We start from the raw sequence: 18610 nt of genomic DNA, 5'->3' as shown, positions 1-18610 counted from the left end.
ATTAATGAGCTCAAGCGGCAGAGACAGAAATGACTTTTGAGCAAGCACTTCATGATTCAACAACGAAAAAGTAAATCCTTTTTAGAAATGATTAATGCCATTCATAAAAGCAACATTAATTCAAGTGACAGTAATGAGGATTTTACTCTAAAGTGATAACTATCACCCAACCGTTACCTGCGCTTTGATTGTTACCCACATGCAAATCAGTATACGTAAGAAAATAAAGTTTAGTTAATTAAACAGCATTATTGTAAAAATGTGAAATATTAAAGTAATAGAAGGAATGCCATGACCCGAAATCTGTTTTGTCTTGGGATTTTTGAGAAGATGAACTGAAAAGGAAAGCTTTAGAATCGTAATAACATTTTATTTCATTAATGTACAATCTGGATTCATACTTTTTCGTTCATCAAACTCTGTCCGTCAAAATAGGTGTTTTGTAAACATCGTTTTATATATACCACCATAACCCCTCAAATATCAAATCAATTATTTTACAAGCTCGTAACTGTTTGAAAGTAAACTTCGTGACATATTTATTTTAGTGGGGTATGATGCGGGAGAAGCATGGGGAACACTCAAAACACCACTGGTTGTCGTACCCTCGTGAACGACTTCGTCGTCCGAGTGTTAACCGAGTCTCGACCAATATTCGATTTGGGTTTTGGTTTCGTTATACGATTTAGTCAATTATTTGGTGAACCCTATCAATGAAAAGACCTTTACACAAGAAAAAGCCTTAACAATTTTTGTTTGGCAAGAACCTTTTTTAAAACGGGATGCCTTTCCGATTTGCGATCCTTCGACGGACATCAGTGAGCAACATGAAAGTAACTAGGAATCCTTCGCTCCGACGAAGGGGTAAAAGTCACTCTTTACTCAACTCAGTTGATAAAACCAAATTATCTTGTAATACCAACCACAGTTTCTCTAGAGACTAACCCTCTTTAGTATATACTAAAATAGTGGATAGCGTTGAAGGCGCGCTCTGATTGGCTAGTCAAACTCCGAATATCTTTTGCTATTTACCTCCGAGCAACTCGGGGAAAAATGGCGTCCCGGTTTGCATCCGTGACAAGCGAAGAAATCACTCAAACTAACGACGGTGGTGTATATTATTTCACTATTTTAGTATATACTAAAACAACTATTCACCTCAGTGTCGGTGGTTACCGGTGGATATTTACCGAGCCGCTTTGCGGCTCGGTAAATATCCACCACTGACCACCTCCACTTTGGTGAATAGTTGTTAATTATTCGAGTTATATTCATTTCAACAATTTCAAAAAAAGTTTGTCACCATCGTAACGTTGATCGATTTTATCACTTCATCTAAGAAAGCTATTGAAGAAGTGTAAATACAGTACTAATAAAGGTAGGGAATGTCTTCTTCTAATTACACTTAACTGATTGTGGAAAGCTTCCAACCTGTTTTCATAATTCCTTCTTCAAACAAAGCTAATATAAACTAAAGCTCATCTTTCAAACCGGCAGTCTAAATCCCACAGGGATCAACGAACGCTTTTCATTCCACTAATTTACTCGTGTTTTTCTCGTTGCGATGCTCCCACCAATAACGTAGCTCCATTTTCTGCCTTTAAAAGCACACAAAACCCACAATTCCTCTATTCGCTCCGACGAAGGGCTAACGCTCGAGACGTCAGCTCTTGTAATCGTTTGTAATCGGTGGCCAATTTACCATTTCAACTTTGTTGATATATCCAAATTATTTCGTTACTCCCACCGACGCAGCCCCAAACAGTTTCTTTCGAAACTATCCATCTTTATTCATTTATATAAACACGGTATATATCTCCAAGTCCTGTCATTTCCATAGATAAAAGATTGTAACAAGAAATATTGCCAGTTAGTACATCTAACATATCTTGAAGTTAGAACACATGTATGCAAAAGAACTTTTCTCGAGAAAATATATCTTTCTTTCCCAATCGTTCGTTGACAATTTTGTGGTCAATCTGATCGAATCTCGATTTACGCACGTTCTGCCTTTAATCAAGAACACTACGGCTCCCGTAATGTCTTACAGCTTTGCACGTATTGAATCTGACCTAGACTTTTTTGTACCTTGTCCCCTCGAATTTTAATATTTGAACTTTCATAAGGACAGCTGAATAATAGCAAATAGATTTAAAACGACACTCGTCAAAATGTAACAAGCAAGGCTTGTCATTCCTGCCAAAAGACACTGTCATATGTAAATAACTTTTGAAAGGGCTTCTCTATCCAGCATCCGTCATTACATACTTCTAAACTATATTTAGTTCTTATTAACCGAGTGGGAGATCTGTATGGGAGAATCTTGACCGAGGTGGCCAGTACAGACCGAACGTAGTGCGGTCTGTACCAGCGACCGGGGTCAAGATTCTCCCATACAGACCGACCTAGCTCGGTTAATAAGATGTTTATTAAACAACAACAAACATATGAAACATATGTGTGAACTGCGGTTATGAGACGTATATGAGAACGATCCTTCGCAGTAAAGCACTATTTGAGCAATAGTGAAAATCAGACCTGAAAAAAATTTCAGGCCTGTACGGGACTCGAACCACTGACCTCTGCGATACTAGTGCAGCGCTCTACCAATTGAGCTAACAAGCCAACTGGGAGCAGGCCATCAAATTAATTCGATATAAACCCGTAGATGATAAATCAAACAACAACAAACATATGAAACATATGTGTGAACTGCGGTTATGAGACGTATATGAGAACGATCCTTCGCAGTAAAGCACTATTTGATACAGTTGGCTTGTTAGCTCAATTGGTAGAGCGCTGCACTAGTATCGCAGAGGTCAGTGGTTCGAGTCCCGTACAGGCCTGAAATTTTTTTCAGGTCTGATTTTCACTATTGCTCAAATAGTGCTTTACTGCGAAGGATCGTTCTCATATACGTCTCATAACCGCAGTTCACACATATGTTTCATATGTTTGTTGTTTGATTTATCATCTACGGGTTTATATAGAATTAATTTGATGGCCTGCTCCCAGTTGGCTTGTTAGCTCAATTGGTAGAGCGCTGCACTAGTATCGCAGAGGTCAGTGGTTCGAGTCCCGTACAGGCCTGAAATTTTTTTTTTTTCAGGTCTGATTTTCACTATTGCTCAAATAGTGCTTTACTGCGAAGGATCGTTCTCATATAAGATGTTTATTATGGCTGTGTCTTATATGCCAATAATTTTTTACATTCTTTGTACCTCTTTTTTCTGGACCGGTCTAGATGCCGGTCTAGATGGGAAAATCTAGACCGCTTTCAATATTGATTACAGCCAATCAAATTCGTGAATTCGGTTGTTCCCAGTCCTTGTGAGACACAGCCATATAATAATTCTTTAAACACGAAGGCGCACTATAAAACGAGCCCTAGGTCCCACTGGACCATTTGTCAATCAACCGTCGTGTGATGTAGAACTCTTAGAGTCCAGTCAGATTGAGCTACAGCTACCCCAAAGCAGTGAACAGCGGGCGCATTCCTCAAAATTGTTTTATGTCTTCATCAAAATACAAGAATTTTTGAGATTTGTATTTCCTTACTCCAATGGAAACTGTGTTTATTTGTGGCGGTAAATTTGAGATCGAAGTAGGTGGTTCGCACGTTACCTAATGCCACCATGCTGGTGGAAGTAAACAATAGATATCTCATTAGCTCCTTTTGTTCGTCTACCAGCATATAAATTTGACCCGCACACGTCAACGGTGAGTGACAAATGAGCCTAAGTCTTCCCAGGGAAGACTTCCTTATATAGCGCGCCTTCGTGTTTAAATTAACCGTCCGAGGCACGCACAAGTTCTGACTCAGAACTTGTGCACGTTTGTTGTGCACGTCTAATTAGTCAGGATTGCTGATTGTAATAACTTCTAACAGACACCGAGAGCGTCCGCAGTTTTCCATGTGGTCAAGGTTAGCGAGATCAAATTTCATTTCATTTAAATGACTCTAAAAAGTTTTGAACAATATGTCAACCTTTTTCCTACTGATATTAAACAAATTTTGAACAATATGTCAACCTTTTTCTTACTGATATTAAACAAATTTTGAACAACATGTCAGCCTTTTTCCTACTGATATTAGTTCTGAGCGCATTTTTCTAGTTTCCACCACTTATAAGGTTAAAAAATAATATCTAGTTTTGTACATGATTTCTTTCAGCCACAATGCTTCGTCTGGTATCGTCTGAAATAAGGTTTTGTCTACCAAACGTGGTTTTCAAAACAAAATTAGACGTATTCTTTGTTGTGGAAAACCAAGAGAATATAAACTGTTCATATTCCCCGGGGAAAACCAAGTATCAAGAGACGATATGGAGAGAAAATTCGATGGACCATCAATGTAGATATTATTTTGTGAAATGGATTATTCAATTCCGAACCAATCTTTACAACAAATGCAGGACCATGAACAAGAAGATGCTGGTATTTCTCTTCCTTTTTTATCTGATGGCTCATTCGACAGGAGGTCAAGTAACAGGTTAGTGCTTTCATTTATGACTTTGCAGGGCGGTGTAGAGAAACAAATTCCTATTACAGGAAATTCTTTTAACCGACAACGGTCAACCGTGGAGCAAGTGTGAGGGGTCAAATTTGGCCAGCAGCGCTCCAATTTTAGCCTAAAAATTTCAGTGGAAAATACAAAAAACAAATGCTGTCATGAAAACACGAAGAAAAAATTGAAACGTTCATGGAAATCGGAAAAAAGAAACTAAAGTAGGGAAAACCCCAACCCTCGGCATACCTGAAAGGTTTCCATACAGTTTTGGCACTAGGTGGTTGAAAGCGCGACTTAATTTCGTTCCCAGATATCTCCTGTGGACAAATAGAGATCTGGGTACGAATCATGCTCGATTATCAGCCACCGTTTGGGAAATGAGTCCGCGCTCTGCACCTAACTGAGACGACTGGACGCGTGGATCTTGCCGTGTTTTTACTTCCAGTAATCAGAGGTTTTCCCGCTTGAATCGTGCAGGCAAGGAGAATCGAAGATGGAACTCGAGAAAACGGCTGAAATCGAACATAATTTGTGTGAAATGTTCAGCAAGCAACAGTGGACGATAATCCTACTCTTGTACGTTGGATCAGCAGTGATCTAATCGGCCCAAATTAACGAATATAAATATAGAGGCAAGACCGATACAACGAAGATAAGTTTTAAAACAGAGCACTATATTTCGGCTGGCCAAACCAGCCTTCTTCAGGTGCAGTGGGAATTGACATAGAATTCAGGTGGTACTTAGATAGTGTACTGAGTTTTTACCAGGCTTCGGTATGAGCAAGGCTAATAAATGTCCACATTCATACCAATATTAAGCGTTCGTCCACGGGGAATGGCGGCGTAATCGCTTAATGCAGGTTGACCACTCAATACAGGTCTATGGAATAGGGGTATAATGAATAACGAAAAAAATATTTTTCTTCGTGATTGACCTATTAATGTATAGAAAATTTTCGCTCAAAAATACTACTAAAAACTATTTTGGGAGATAAACATAGATAAAATTTTACCCGCAAGATTATTCTTAGTTTTATTGAGTGGTTTGGCTTTAAGTGACCGTTCATTACAGGTTGAAGACCAAAAAAAACAGACTCAGTAAAGGCGACCGCGACCGCGACGGCTTCCGTAGAGGTGACCGCTAAAAAGGGGTGTAAAGAAAGGCAAAGAAGGGGAAAACGATCGCTTAATACAAGATGATTGCTCAATGCAGTGCCGCTCAAATACAGGGTCACTTGTATGAAAAAAGTTAAAAATGCTACTGCAATGAATCCAGGATTAATAACAATAATAATAATAATGATAATAATAATGATAATAATAATAATACAGCATTTGTAGGGCGCAAATTCCATGTGGATATGCTCAAATGCACATTACAACATATCACTATTTAAATAGTTTAAAACTAAGAGAACAACAACAAATAGGTTAGGATCACAATATATAGAATAATTAAGACATAAAATAAAATAAAGTAATTGATATTTGGCAGGCTATGAAAACGCAGCACGAACTAAATGTGTCTTAAGTTTAGACTTGAAGCCAGCAACAGTGTTTTCAGACCTAATTTCCAGAGGAAGCGCGTTCCAAAGTTTCGGAGCAGCATACGTGAAGGAGCGATCACCAATAGTTACTTTAGACAACTTTTTAGGATAACTAAGGAGGAGGTTATCACGAGAACTCCTAAGATTATACCGTGAAGGTGACTTCATGGAAATTAAAGAGGCTAGATATGTCGGTGCCAAACCTTTAAGAACCTTAAAAGTAATTAAAAGAATTTTAAAAACAATTCGAAATTTAACTGGTAGCCAGTGTAAATCAAAAAGTAAAGGTGTAATATGGCAGTATCTACTCTGCTGACAAAACCAGTCTAGCAGCAGCATTCTGTATTCTTTGAAGCTTATTTAAACGATAGTCAGGAATACCATACAAAATACTGTTACAAAAGTCAATCCTAGATGACACAAATGCATGCACCAGAGTCTCAGTGCACCGTCTAGAGAGGTACTTCCGTAAACGCCAAATATTATAGAGATAATAGAAACAAGAGCTAGACAATTTCGTTATGTGGGTAGCCATTGATAATTTTTTGTCAAACCAAGAACCGAGGTTTCTAGCAGAGGAGACTGCTGAGACGCTGCAATCACCCACCCGTATACAATGAGTATTAACTTTAGCCAACTGCTGAGGTGTTAATTCCTATGACCAAAAATTCAGACTTAAAATTGTTGAGCTTTAGACTGTCAGTTAACATCCATAAGCGAATATCATCAACAAAGGACTCCAAAGCATTTAGGGTGGAAGACTCATCAATAGCGTCATGGGGACAAAAAGAAATATATAATTGAGTATCATCTGCAAAACAGTGAACGTCAGGCAAATGCGATTGAACAATCGGAAACAATCTACTAGTGTAGAATGTGAATAAAAGAGGGCCCAGACAAGATCCCTGCGGTACACCACAATCCAAACTGAATCTTCTTGAAAGTGCACCGTGCACCGAAATTCACTGAGAACGACCAGAGAGGTAAGATCGAAACCATGAGAGGACATTGCCTCGGATACCAAAGGAGTTTTCTAATCGTCCGGTAGCAGCATGCCATGATCCACAGTATCAAAAGCGGCACTAAGCGGATCAAGGAGAAGTGGTAAAGTCACCCGTTGTTTATCCATATTGAGTAGAATATCGTTTACAACCTTTAGCAGAGCGGTTACGTTTCAGCACTGTGCTGAAGGCGGTACGCCGATTGATACACTGGAAGCAGGTTATTCAAAGACAAATGCTTCTACAGCTGCTTAGCAACAACAGTCTCAACTATCATGTTGAGATGTACTGTAGGTTGCTCACTGGTCTGTAGTTCTTAAGAACAACATCAAGACCAGCCTTCTTGAGAAGTGGTCGCACTGTCGCAAGTTTCCAAGAGTCAGGGAAATGACCTGTACTCAGCGATAGGTTAATCATTCTTGTAATCGTAGGTAGGAGTACATTACTGAGATGATCAACAAGTAATGTAGTTAAAATCGGATCAAGAAGACAGGACTTCTTAGCAGACGACGAAATAATTGCTTGTACATCATTTGTCGATAAAAGTTTGAATTCAGAAAATGACGCATCAGTACCAAATTCAGCAGGTAGGCTGCTGGATGAAGATCGGAGAGTAGGGTCTGAGAGCATGAACTTTATTCCAGCAATCTTCTGAGTAAAGAACTCACCAAAATCAGTCGCCAGAACTTGAAAGTCTGTGCATGGAGGGAAAGTAGGACCCTCAGCGAGATTGAGAAAAGATCTGCTGGCCTTAAACAACTTTCTTTAGTCCTTACCCATATCACAGGATTACAAAAACCTAAAGAAATTTTTATTCAATAAGGTCTTACAAGAGATTAATTTTTGTTTTGCAGAGTGTTCGTTTGATGGAAATTTTCCCAATGACACTGTTTTTAGTGGAGGGTATACAAAAAAAGGTTCACCATGAACAAATGAAAGAGAATGTTGCAAAAATCCCATAGCAGCGATGGCGGGATGTTACAATATGTCAGTTATACAAGGTCAGATAACTTTATAATTTCAGAGGTATCCGGCCTCTTCGCTCCATGGTTAGATCGCTCCAAGTCAGTTCGCTCCAACCAATATTTAGATCACTCCACAATAAATATTACCTCGCTCCATACAAAAGTGACTTCGCTCCATGATATAATTTGGTGCTAAGTGTATACTTTATGCTTACTTGATTGTATTTAATCGACCTAACTGATGTTTTAGTTGATCAGTTTATAAATACAATACGAAAGTGATAAGACATGTTGTAATGAAGTTATAATGTCGTCTCTCTCGTAAACAAGAATTCGTCAAGTCAAAGCGCAAGAATTCTTCCAGTCCAAGCGTAATCGAACGAAATGGTATTTAGCGTGACCAAGTGTAAGCGAACGCGAATGGAAGCTAAAAACCCATTAGCTTGATCTTCTTCCCAATCAGTCGATAACCAACCACACATAATTAACCGTTCACGCCATTCTTTCGCTAATTTTTTGGAGCGAAGTCACTTCTGTATGGAGCACAGTAACTTCTATTGTGCAGCGAACTGGCTTGAAGTGATGAAACCATGGAGCGAAGTGACTGCAATTCATTTCCGAATAGGCTTAGGGTATTGTTACCTTTAATAGCGGAGCGTTAATTGAGACATTTTATTTTAAATGCTGCAGATTTTGAGCGACGTCCCATATATAATGCTTATAGATTTTGATTGCGTGTGATTTGGATGGCCTTCGCTTTAAGACTGCATTCGAATTCGATTTTTGAAGGAGTCTACTTGTTACCACGTCTGATTTTGGACACAAAACGATATTAGTCGGCGCGTGATGTCCAATTTCAAGGGGCGTGTGATATTTTATTTGCTTCGAGTTTAGGCGGCATCTGGTTTGGTGCGAAGGCTTTTGTTTTACGACGTAAGTTATAACATAGCCAAAGTAAAGCGCGCGCTCTTATTGGTCAATTCAACGTCCACCATTCGTCCATGGGTGTACGCTGCTGACTTGAGCAAATGTAAAGACTAATTTTCCGCGCGCTTGCTGTTTTCTGATCACGTAGGATTTTTTAAATAAAAGAAAACTCTTATGCTACATTGTATCAATGTTATGTTATAAAATAAATGGTAAACGTCACAGTGTACACTATTGAGTTTTGGATGCACTTGGGAGGTTTGCTAAGCACTCAAGAGGTTTGCTAAGCACTCAAGAAACTGGAGTCGCTCTCGGCTATCGCCTTGTGCGACTATTATGCTTCTTTCGTGCTTAGCAACCTCCCGCGTGCATCCATAACTCAATAGTCACGCGGTGGTGTTAACCATTTGTAAATTTTATACGGTTCAGATTCTGGCTTGCGATTGGGTGAGGGCTGTGGGGTGTGGGGTGGGGAATAAATATAACTTCTTTAGTTTTATCCTTTTTTTTTCTGCGAAGATTCTTTTGTTGTTTCTATCTTTCGATATCTTTTACTTCTTTTATGCATTTGATTCCTACAATTATGCATTCATTCATTCTAAAGCATACGATATGTGGAAACCACCTCGGGTCTGTTCCGCTAAAGACTCTGTCTTTAAGCAAAATGGCAATTCAACAAACAAAGCCATAGACGGTCACTTGATAGTACATCACAGGGTTGTATCTCTCACACAACGCAGTGACCTCTGCATACGCAAGCCTCGATGCAGTGCGTTTAATCTGGCAACTTTCACTGACCACGAGGGTAAAATGGAGTGTTAGCTGATTGGCAATGGTGAAAGTATCGTCAACAGAAACTGAATGGCTTTAGTTTTTGGCTTTTCGACAGAGAGTCGTACAAAGAGGGAACATAAACAGCGGTTCTTATAAATAGTGTAAGACCACAAGACCTCAACTTTTTTTGTCCCCATTATCTTTCTAACCAAGTTTTTCAAAATGGGGGATTTTTATGAAGGTAGGCATATCAAAGAACGGCGCTTACTAGGAAGGGATACGTATAGGAGAGAGGGTTTCAACGAGCTGATGGCTTTTACGGTTGACGGGGAAAATTTTAGCTTTGGTAGTATTACTCTTTAAGCCAATATCACACAAATTCTTCATACTGACTGCTATTACTAGTGCCAGTTATGAGAATTTGGTGGTAAATGTAGACATTTATTAATTTAATTTAATTAGTCTATTTTCACTGCATTAAGTTTTGCAGTGGGGAAGGACTAGAAAGGAACATAGGAACCATTCGTGCTAGTTCACCCTCCCACCCATCCCACCACAGGGGAGGACATTTATAACACAGTAATCTCGTGTGTGGGAAATTAACGTCTCCTATCCCAACCCTGCAGGAGACGGGACCTCCATTTATTCGTCCTTATCCGAGAAGACTAGAGTATCTAACCATTTCTTGATGTTATAGAAAGGTAGCAAATTCTTCTCAATTATTTTAACCCTTATCATGCTGAGTTCGAGTTCAGGTTACAATCCCCTAAACTGACTTTATTTTTAGTAACACACTTATACATGACAGTTGATCCTTTCATCAGCAGTGCAAGCTTTACATTTCATCAAATCCCAACAACCTATATATCAAATTAAAGCTTAGGAAATTGCCTTTCTGATTATTCTATTACAATAAACTTTTAACCTATTTTGCTTTTAAAATTTTAGCTATGAAATCATGCTTTTGGAAAAACTTGACAAAAATTATACATTAATAAAAAACAAATCATATTAATTTCTTCCAAAAATTATCTGTACAAGCCTAAAATGGCAATCAGAGTTAAGCCCTAGTCCACCAGCTTAATAAAACAATTCCTGTGTCTGTGACAACATTTGTTTTTCTCAATACAGTAGCAAGATTGCATACTTGTCAAGTCAACACATAATCAAAATTAGGAATTTATGTACATTGCTTGGTTTTGAATTAGTTCAAAACAGTCAGCTCAGTTGTTGGGGTCTATGTTGTAAATTTATCTATTTCTGTGTTTGAATTGACTTCAAAACCTAACAAAACCAAACAAAAGATGAATAATGGTTAGTATCAGTTAGTTTCAGCATCCTCATTGTCATTATTGGCATCGTGTCTTCGAATGTAGGCAGCAACATAGTCCTGAACAGTGTGGAACAACTGGAAGCAGTCCTGTATACAGAGGGCTACTTTACAGACACTGCACTGAAAGCTAGACTCTTTTCCTGGCCTCTTCCTTTTCTCTCCTGCCCTTTTTAGGATCTTCTTTTGGGCAGGAAAGCAAACCGCACATGCCCGGGTGATGTTGGACTTCTTCCCAGTGCCCAATATTTTCTCTGGGAAGTGACCTCCAACTTGAAGACGGGTTAAGCCTTCAGCTGACCTCCTTGGGCGGCCTCTCGGAGTGAGAGAATGAGAGATGCCAGAATTCCTAACAAGCTCCTTCACAAGCTCCCTTCTAAAAGTCCTTTGCAGCACAGGTGACCGGGTTCTTTGCTTGTACAGGATGTAAGCATTTAGGATGCTTAAGGAAAACAGGTGGAAGAACACTTTCTTCCACCATTTCATGGTGCGTCGCCTGAAGCAAGAATAGGCCACCATCTGATCACATCTGTCAACTGCTCCCATGAACTTGTTGTAGTCATGGATAATCTCAGGTTTAGTTATTGGCTGGCCAGTTCCAGGGTGATTTCGGCCAACTTCTACATCCACAACAGAATGAACTGATGACAGCATCTGGAAAACTCTGCGGTCCTTAAATTTAACTGCCAGCAAAGTTCCATTGTTCATAACATACTTGTCACCTTTTTTTTTCACTTGTGCCCTTTTAAATTGCTGGGGGATACCTTTCCTGTATCTGGCTGTTCCACAGGCCCCAGTGTTCTGCCTATAGAGCTCAGCAAATAAAGTAGGTGATGTGTAGTAGTTGTCAACATACAAACACCTACCCGCATTCAAATAAGGTTGCATGAGCCTCATGACTAAGTCATATGTCTTCCCTTTAGCACTGGGTGGTTCTGGGTTTACACCAGTGTAAATTTCAAACCTACAGCAATATCCATTACTTGAGTCACACAACTGGTATGACTTAACACCATACTTATCTGGCTTGTCAGGATTATACACTTTGAAATGCACCTTTCCTCTGAATGGAATCATTCCCTCATCAATGCAAATATTTTTGCCTGGCTTCCAGACATCTGAAAATTTCCCAGTGACAACGCTGTATATAGTGCCAAGCTTTTTTATTGGGTCATACCCTTCCTGTCCTCGAGGAACATAATCATCATTATCACACAAGTGAAAAAATGTTAAAATGTTCATAAATTTGTCTCTTGACATAATTTGAGGGAAAAAGGGAGTTGATAAAACCTCGTCGATGGACCAGTAATCCTGGATATTCTCTTGATTCACCAGGCCCATTGCAATAATCATGGCAAGAAAAGCTTTTATCTCACCAGCTGTCACACCATCCTCAGGCCAATTTCTAAATCTCGAGTGCTGAGGTAAACGACCTCTTCGCTGTAAAGATGCGATTGTTTCCGTAGCATATTTATTTGTTTGGGATGCAATCTCGTTGAATAGGTTTTCGGGGAAGAGGAGATGAAAGTAGTCAGAGAATGATGGATTGTTAGGAAGCTCCACATTCAACCCTCGATCAGCTGTGAAGTCAAGCCTTCGCGGGATGCGATCGCCAAGGACCCAGTTGTCTTCTTCGGTTTCTTCTTCGCTGTCCGCCTCGCCATCACTGTCTTCTTCTCTTCTGTCATCTTCTTCTTCACTGCTTTCAGAATTATCCGTATTTTCATCTAAATCGCTATCCTCTCCGCCGACAACTTCATCAATAGTTCCTTCATCAACAAATACAATATTGGCCGCCATCTTTGTTTCTCAGTGTTACCGCGCAACAAAATGTATTTCATGCTAATTAACTCTTTTATTCTACTCGGGTCTTCGGAACTCTGTCGGATGCTTAATTTATGTCCCTTGGGTTGGCCCATGACCATAAACCAATATAAGCCCAACATATTCCGAACTTCTCCGCCAATAAAACGATGATGTTCGGAAACCCGGAATATTCCGGGACCCGTCCACATGGACGAACACGTGCGCCCGGAATATTCCGGGAGCCGCACGATAAGGGTTAAGACCCTGAGTGTTGGTCCGGCCAGGGCTCGAACCCTCGACCTCCCGCACAACAGTCCAGCGCTCTATCCATTGAGCTAACTATTTTCTCCTTACAGCCATTTCACGGCTACGGTTAACCCATGATGACACAAAAATGACACATTGCAGAGAGAAAACATTTGTACGGTAAACGTTCTTTATAACTAACGGCTAAAAGTTGTCCTCTTTTGAGCATAACGGCTAAGTTGACCCCATTGATACCCTCAGGAGTTGGCCTGTTCCGATTGTGTTCTTAAAATTCTGGAAAGTTGCTCACGGGAATGCCAAAACGTTGCTAAGAAATTGCTAAAGGTCCAAAAAGTTTCTCTGAAAATGTCAAATGTTTTTACCTAAATTTTCTTGATATTTTTATAAAAACGTTTGTTACAAGCTTTATTCTTGGTTATTCGCCATAACTGCTAATATCGGTTAAGAAAAAAAGGCTTGAAACGTAGCTTAAGAGTTGCTCGCAAATATGGGCGAAGTCTACAGATACTTGAGTCTAACAGAACAAATCACATGACGCATTTGATGTCTTGTCGAACGCCATTTTAGCCGATTATCCGTTATATGACTAGTTAAGGATCGCAATAGACCCGAAACGTTTTCAAGTGACAGGTTATGTGTTTAAGAAATTCGCAATAAACTGTAGGTTTTTTTAATGAAATCGTTGACTCTTTCGAGCTTGATATGTGCTCTTCGCCTATGTTTCGCTCAAAAATTGCTCAGAAAGGAAAAAACTGCTCAAGGCTGCTAGAACCGCAAAAAGTTGCAACCAACGCTAAAAGTTGCTCAAAAGTTGCCTATCACAATCGGGACAGGCTTACTGTAAAGAGGGGGGGAGGGGGGGGGGAATTAGAACCGGAAGACGATTCATTGCGAATGAGGTCTTATGGGTGAGGGGCTCTTATTATGGAGGGGGACTTGGTTAAGAAAAGGTGGTCTCGTACCCAGGCCTTTCACGGCCAAGCTACATTTGTTTGCGTCAGTTACACGTTAGGATCTGTGCACGAGATTAAGGGGGGCTTTCATGGGGGAAAGAAGGCTCATAAAAGGTGCTTTTTAGGAAGGGAACCTTTTTACTGATTCGAATTAAAACTTTCAATGTAAGCTGGGTTTACCATGTCATGTCTCGAGTTTCAGGTTAGATCCTTGTCCTACATCTACATTAATTTCATGCACGGTAAACTCTCTATTTAACAATTATTCCACGAGCGCACGTTGGATATGAGATGATAGATAGCCAACGAGACACGTAGCGCCGAGTTGGCTATAATCATCTCATACCAACAAGCGCGAGTGGAATAATTGTTTTATTAAAAACGCCCCCAAGAAATTACTATTTTGTAAGAAGAAACCGGATTTTTTAGCTCCCTTTTGATTTTAAGCTGACGCGTACGCTTACCATATTTGTAGATATATTGGCTAATATACCATAATGGCTAAGCCAATAAAAAGTCTTGAATTGCATTATCCAATGATCCAGTTTTTAATAACAACAATTATTCCACAAGCGCGCGTTGGATATGAGATAATAGAGAGCTTAAGATATAGACGTTCTCGGGGCGACGGCGACGTGGAGACCGATTAAGATTGGGGCGAGATTGACTGCGCATGCGGTCCCGCCGTCGCCCTCACGTCGGCGACGTGAGATCAGTGAGTTTGCCGTCGTGGTGAAAACGTGAGTTGATCTTGTTTGTTTTTTTTTAATATACTGCCAATTTTGTCACTTGTATTAAAGTGATTGCAATATCACATTTCGCACAAATCATCACACGATGTCTCGGCCAACTCAAGAGACCTTTTGTTTTCTCTTTTGGTTAAATTGACCGAAGCAACAGTTAAGTCCAAATCGTCGAGGTAAGTTTTGGGCACGTACGCGTACAGTACTTGAATTCTTAACATGAAAGGGAATTTTTGCTTGCTGCCATTCCCTCTATCAATTCGTAGATGCATCTCGAAAACGTACACCTCAGATCTATGAACATTTTCGTATGGAAAATTGAGGTTTTTAGACGGAAACATTTCATACAAAACCAAGAACTCTTCATTGCTAATAAGATTAGCGTCGTAGTAAAGGACGAGGAGATGGAGGAATTCTTTAAATGTAGCTAGGACAAAAAAGCCTTAATTTATAAAGCGCAACAATTAATTAAACTCGACGAAGTCGCAGAGGCCGGCCGTCATCAGAATCTTAACAACTTAAATTATGGCACGAAAACAGCAACCTCTGGCCCAGTCCACCTGGGCTGTCACGTCGCCGTCGCCCCGAAAACGTCTGTATCGTAAGCTCCCTAATAGATAGCCAAGGAGGCGCGTAGCGCCGAGTTGGCTATAATCATCTCACATCCAACAAGCGCGAGTGGAATAATTGTTTTATTTAGAAAAACGCCCCCAAGATATAAGACAAATCTTCTCGACTTTATTTCGTAAGAAGAAATCGTTACAATGTACAGATATTAGATTATGGTATATTGGCTCATATACCATACTGGCTAAGCCAATAAAAAGTCTTGAATTGCATTATCCTATGATCTAGTTTTTAATAAAACAAATTATAGCATAATCCCTGTTTTCATTGTATCCGTTTCGTTGATTGACTGCTTTGGTCCATAAAACTCGCGCCGCTCTCTCGACCAATCAGACGTAAAAGTAAAACCAACCACAACATGATCGCTCGCATTTTCCCGCGCTTTAAGTAGCTTGTTGATTTTACTTTGAGTTGTTATTAGCTCTTCAGGGTATCTTCCTTTCGTCTAATTGGCCGTTGCGATTACTTTGCTTATTCGTTTTACCGCACTAAATCGAAAAGCAGAGCTAAGAGAAACCATTGCAATTCAAGATTACTTTCGAAACTCAATGGACCTGAATATATTAATGGCTCTAATGAAAATATTTCTCCATTACAGACATATCTGTCACCACTTTGCGAATCCTAAACCAAGGAAAAGCATCAGGCAGTATCCACCAGATGATTTGAAAGAGGGAAGAAAAACACAACAGCCACTGTATGTAAAAAGAATCAAAAACCATTTTTGATCTACTCGAAGATGATATACACTTTTCCTTGGAAATTTTGCGAAAAAAAATTAATGCGGAATTTTTCCCGATGATGGATTAATTAGTGAGTGGGTCAGATCGACTTTTCCTGAACCTTATTAACACTTTCCCTTAGTTCCCACAAAATGTTTCGGTGCCGTGGCCATCAAACCCGGCTTTCCTCGAGCAACTCAGTCATGATATCCATAGCGGTAATCGGGCATAAAATTAAGAATCAAAAGTGATTTGCTCAGGTTTTTTAGTAAAGATTTTAGACATGCCATTTACCGGGTAGCAGCCAACATCAAATTAATTTTTTCAGTATAATTATTCAGGTGCCTTCGAATTCTGTTGTAAATTCGTTTTCTTGTTGAAACCATTCTGTAAATAAAGGTAGCTTTTCCCATATTTTGTTACGATTGTTTCGATTACTCGTGTCGAGTAAAGCGGCCAGTTTCCACTAGAAATTACAAATAAAGTTTAGCCGTTGCTCAACAAAACCGAAAAGTTTCACGAGGGCCGCAAGCTAACAGTGTGAGGACATTTATTTAATTGAAGAAACCATCCTCTCGGATAGGGACGAATAAATGGAGGTCCCGTCTCCTGCAACTATTAATTAGTTAATTTGGTTAGGCAGGGGACGTTAAAGAACCCACTTCACGAGATTACTGTGATGTGGTCTGGCCTGGTTACTGGGAATAGGGGGGAGGGGGCATCTGTTATATTCGCTTTCATTTGATTGTAAACAGCTTAGCAGTCTGGTAAAGTCCCCCGTACAGTGTTGTAAAGCGCCATGAGTTTATGATATGAGCGCCATATAAATACAAGTTATTATCTTGTCGTGAGAGCAAGCAGAAGTTCACCTATTGCGTAAAATCGTGGTTGGGTTAGACCTCGTATAAATAACCTGCCCTTTAAAAGTTACTTTTGGAAAGTGTCACATCAATTCTAGTAGCATCGTTTTCGCTCTTCAGAATTTAGTATTTCTTTTATCGTGCTCGTCGCTTCCGCGGTAACGTTGACAAAGTGCGAGGCAGCCATTTTGAAATTTAGCGCTCCTGCTCTAATCAACTCGTGCGAGGTGATTATCGCGAGATATGACAGCACAATCTTCGACCAATCAGACCGCGAGAATCTCTTTAATCTACAACGCAGCTTTACTTAACTCTGATAATCATTCACTCTTCGTCTATCTTCACATCAGCCCTGTAGAAAACTTCATGGCTGATGCACTTACGCATCTTCCTTTGAATGCAAAAATCTTTCAAAGCAGACCCCTTTTCTAACCTTCTGGACGTAGAAAGGAGTGACAAGGATGCATCAAAGCCAGTCGCTAGACAATTTAATCTCCTTCATCATTCTAAGCAGCATATGGTAATCTGCGGCCTTTCTTTACATTTAGGTAGCTCGATCAGAAAGCCGTAAAACTCTTGAACAAAAATTTATCTATCAAATAGGCACTCTTAACCCCATAGGTATCAACGAACGCTTTTCATTCTAATAATTTATTCGTGTTTTTCTCGTCGCCATGTTCCTCCCAATAGCGTAGCTCTACTTTCTGCATATAAACCCACACACAACACACAGTTCCACCTTTTGCTCTGACGAAGGGCTAATGCTCGAAACATCAGCTTTTTAACTATTTACGGTGGCCAATTTACAATTTCAACTTACTTGATATAACCAAATTACCTTTTTACCCCCGCCGAAGCAGCGCCACAATTTATTTAGAAACTTACCCTCTTTATTCATTTCTCTTTTCTAACCATCCATCATTTAGTAAGCTTTTAAGTGATCGGTTTTGCTTTTTTGACACAACAATTTGCATAATCATTTCATCATTTTGATCTTATCAGATTATCACTTTTGAAAAGTGACAAATAATTGGATGTAAGGAAATTGAATTACTCCATGAATAAGCCTTTTTTTTTTTTCTTCCCTGCACGAATGGCTATTTGCAGGCACTTGTCATAAACGGTGTCAAAACACGAAAAATTATTATGATAAAAAAAGAAAAGGAAAAAAGTACTAATAGCCTTCATTTTACGAAGGCAGCCTGAAAGTCCTGGAGCCATATAGTGTATTTCGCGCGCCCTTTTGAGCGAATGAATGTTTAATAGTGATCAAGACAGAATTTCTCCTAACCACTATCAATGCAATATCAAGCAGACCAGTGGGGGCATTATTAGTTGATCAAAATCCCAATTCTCCAAACCAAAATCATAAGAATTATATGGCAGATAGTAAGGAGAGTTTCCAATAAGATCAGTCTTGGGTGAGAGGGATATTGAGTTCATTCAGTTTCACTTGTAAATTGTTTTGATATAAGAACTTTCAATGACAATATAATATCGATTGACGCCTTCGAATTATCTTTAAAGATTATCTCCTAAGAGGTCTTCCACGTTTCCTGGTTTTTAAGTTCATATATT

The 18610-nt window shown here is 39.5% G+C and overlaps 1 protein-coding gene and 1 pseudogene across 1 annotated transcript; one reads left to right on the top strand and one right to left on the bottom strand.

Annotated features, from left to right (window-relative positions):
• Positions 1-4431: 4431 nt before the first annotated feature.
• LOC148730940 (uncharacterized) lies at positions 4432-9864 on the top strand (annotated as a pseudogene).
• A 616-nt stretch (positions 9865-10480) lies between these two features.
• Positions 10481-12894, bottom strand: LOC111345116 (piggyBac transposable element-derived protein 4). The gene has a single exon (XM_088762079.1). It carries the CDS (start codon positions 12852-12854, stop codon positions 11046-11048), a length of 1809 nt encoding a protein of 602 aa, XP_088618205.1. The 5' UTR covers positions 12855-12894; the 3' UTR covers positions 10481-11045.
• Between the last annotated feature and the right edge of the window lie 5716 nt (positions 12895-18610).

The sequence above is a fragment of the Stylophora pistillata genome, chromosome 5, assembly GCF_964205215.1.
Source record: "Stylophora pistillata chromosome 5, jaStyPist1.2, whole genome shotgun sequence".
NCBI lineage: Eukaryota > Metazoa > Cnidaria > Anthozoa > Scleractinia > Pocilloporidae > Stylophora > Stylophora pistillata.
This window is presented reverse-complemented; position numbering and strand designations above follow the sequence as displayed.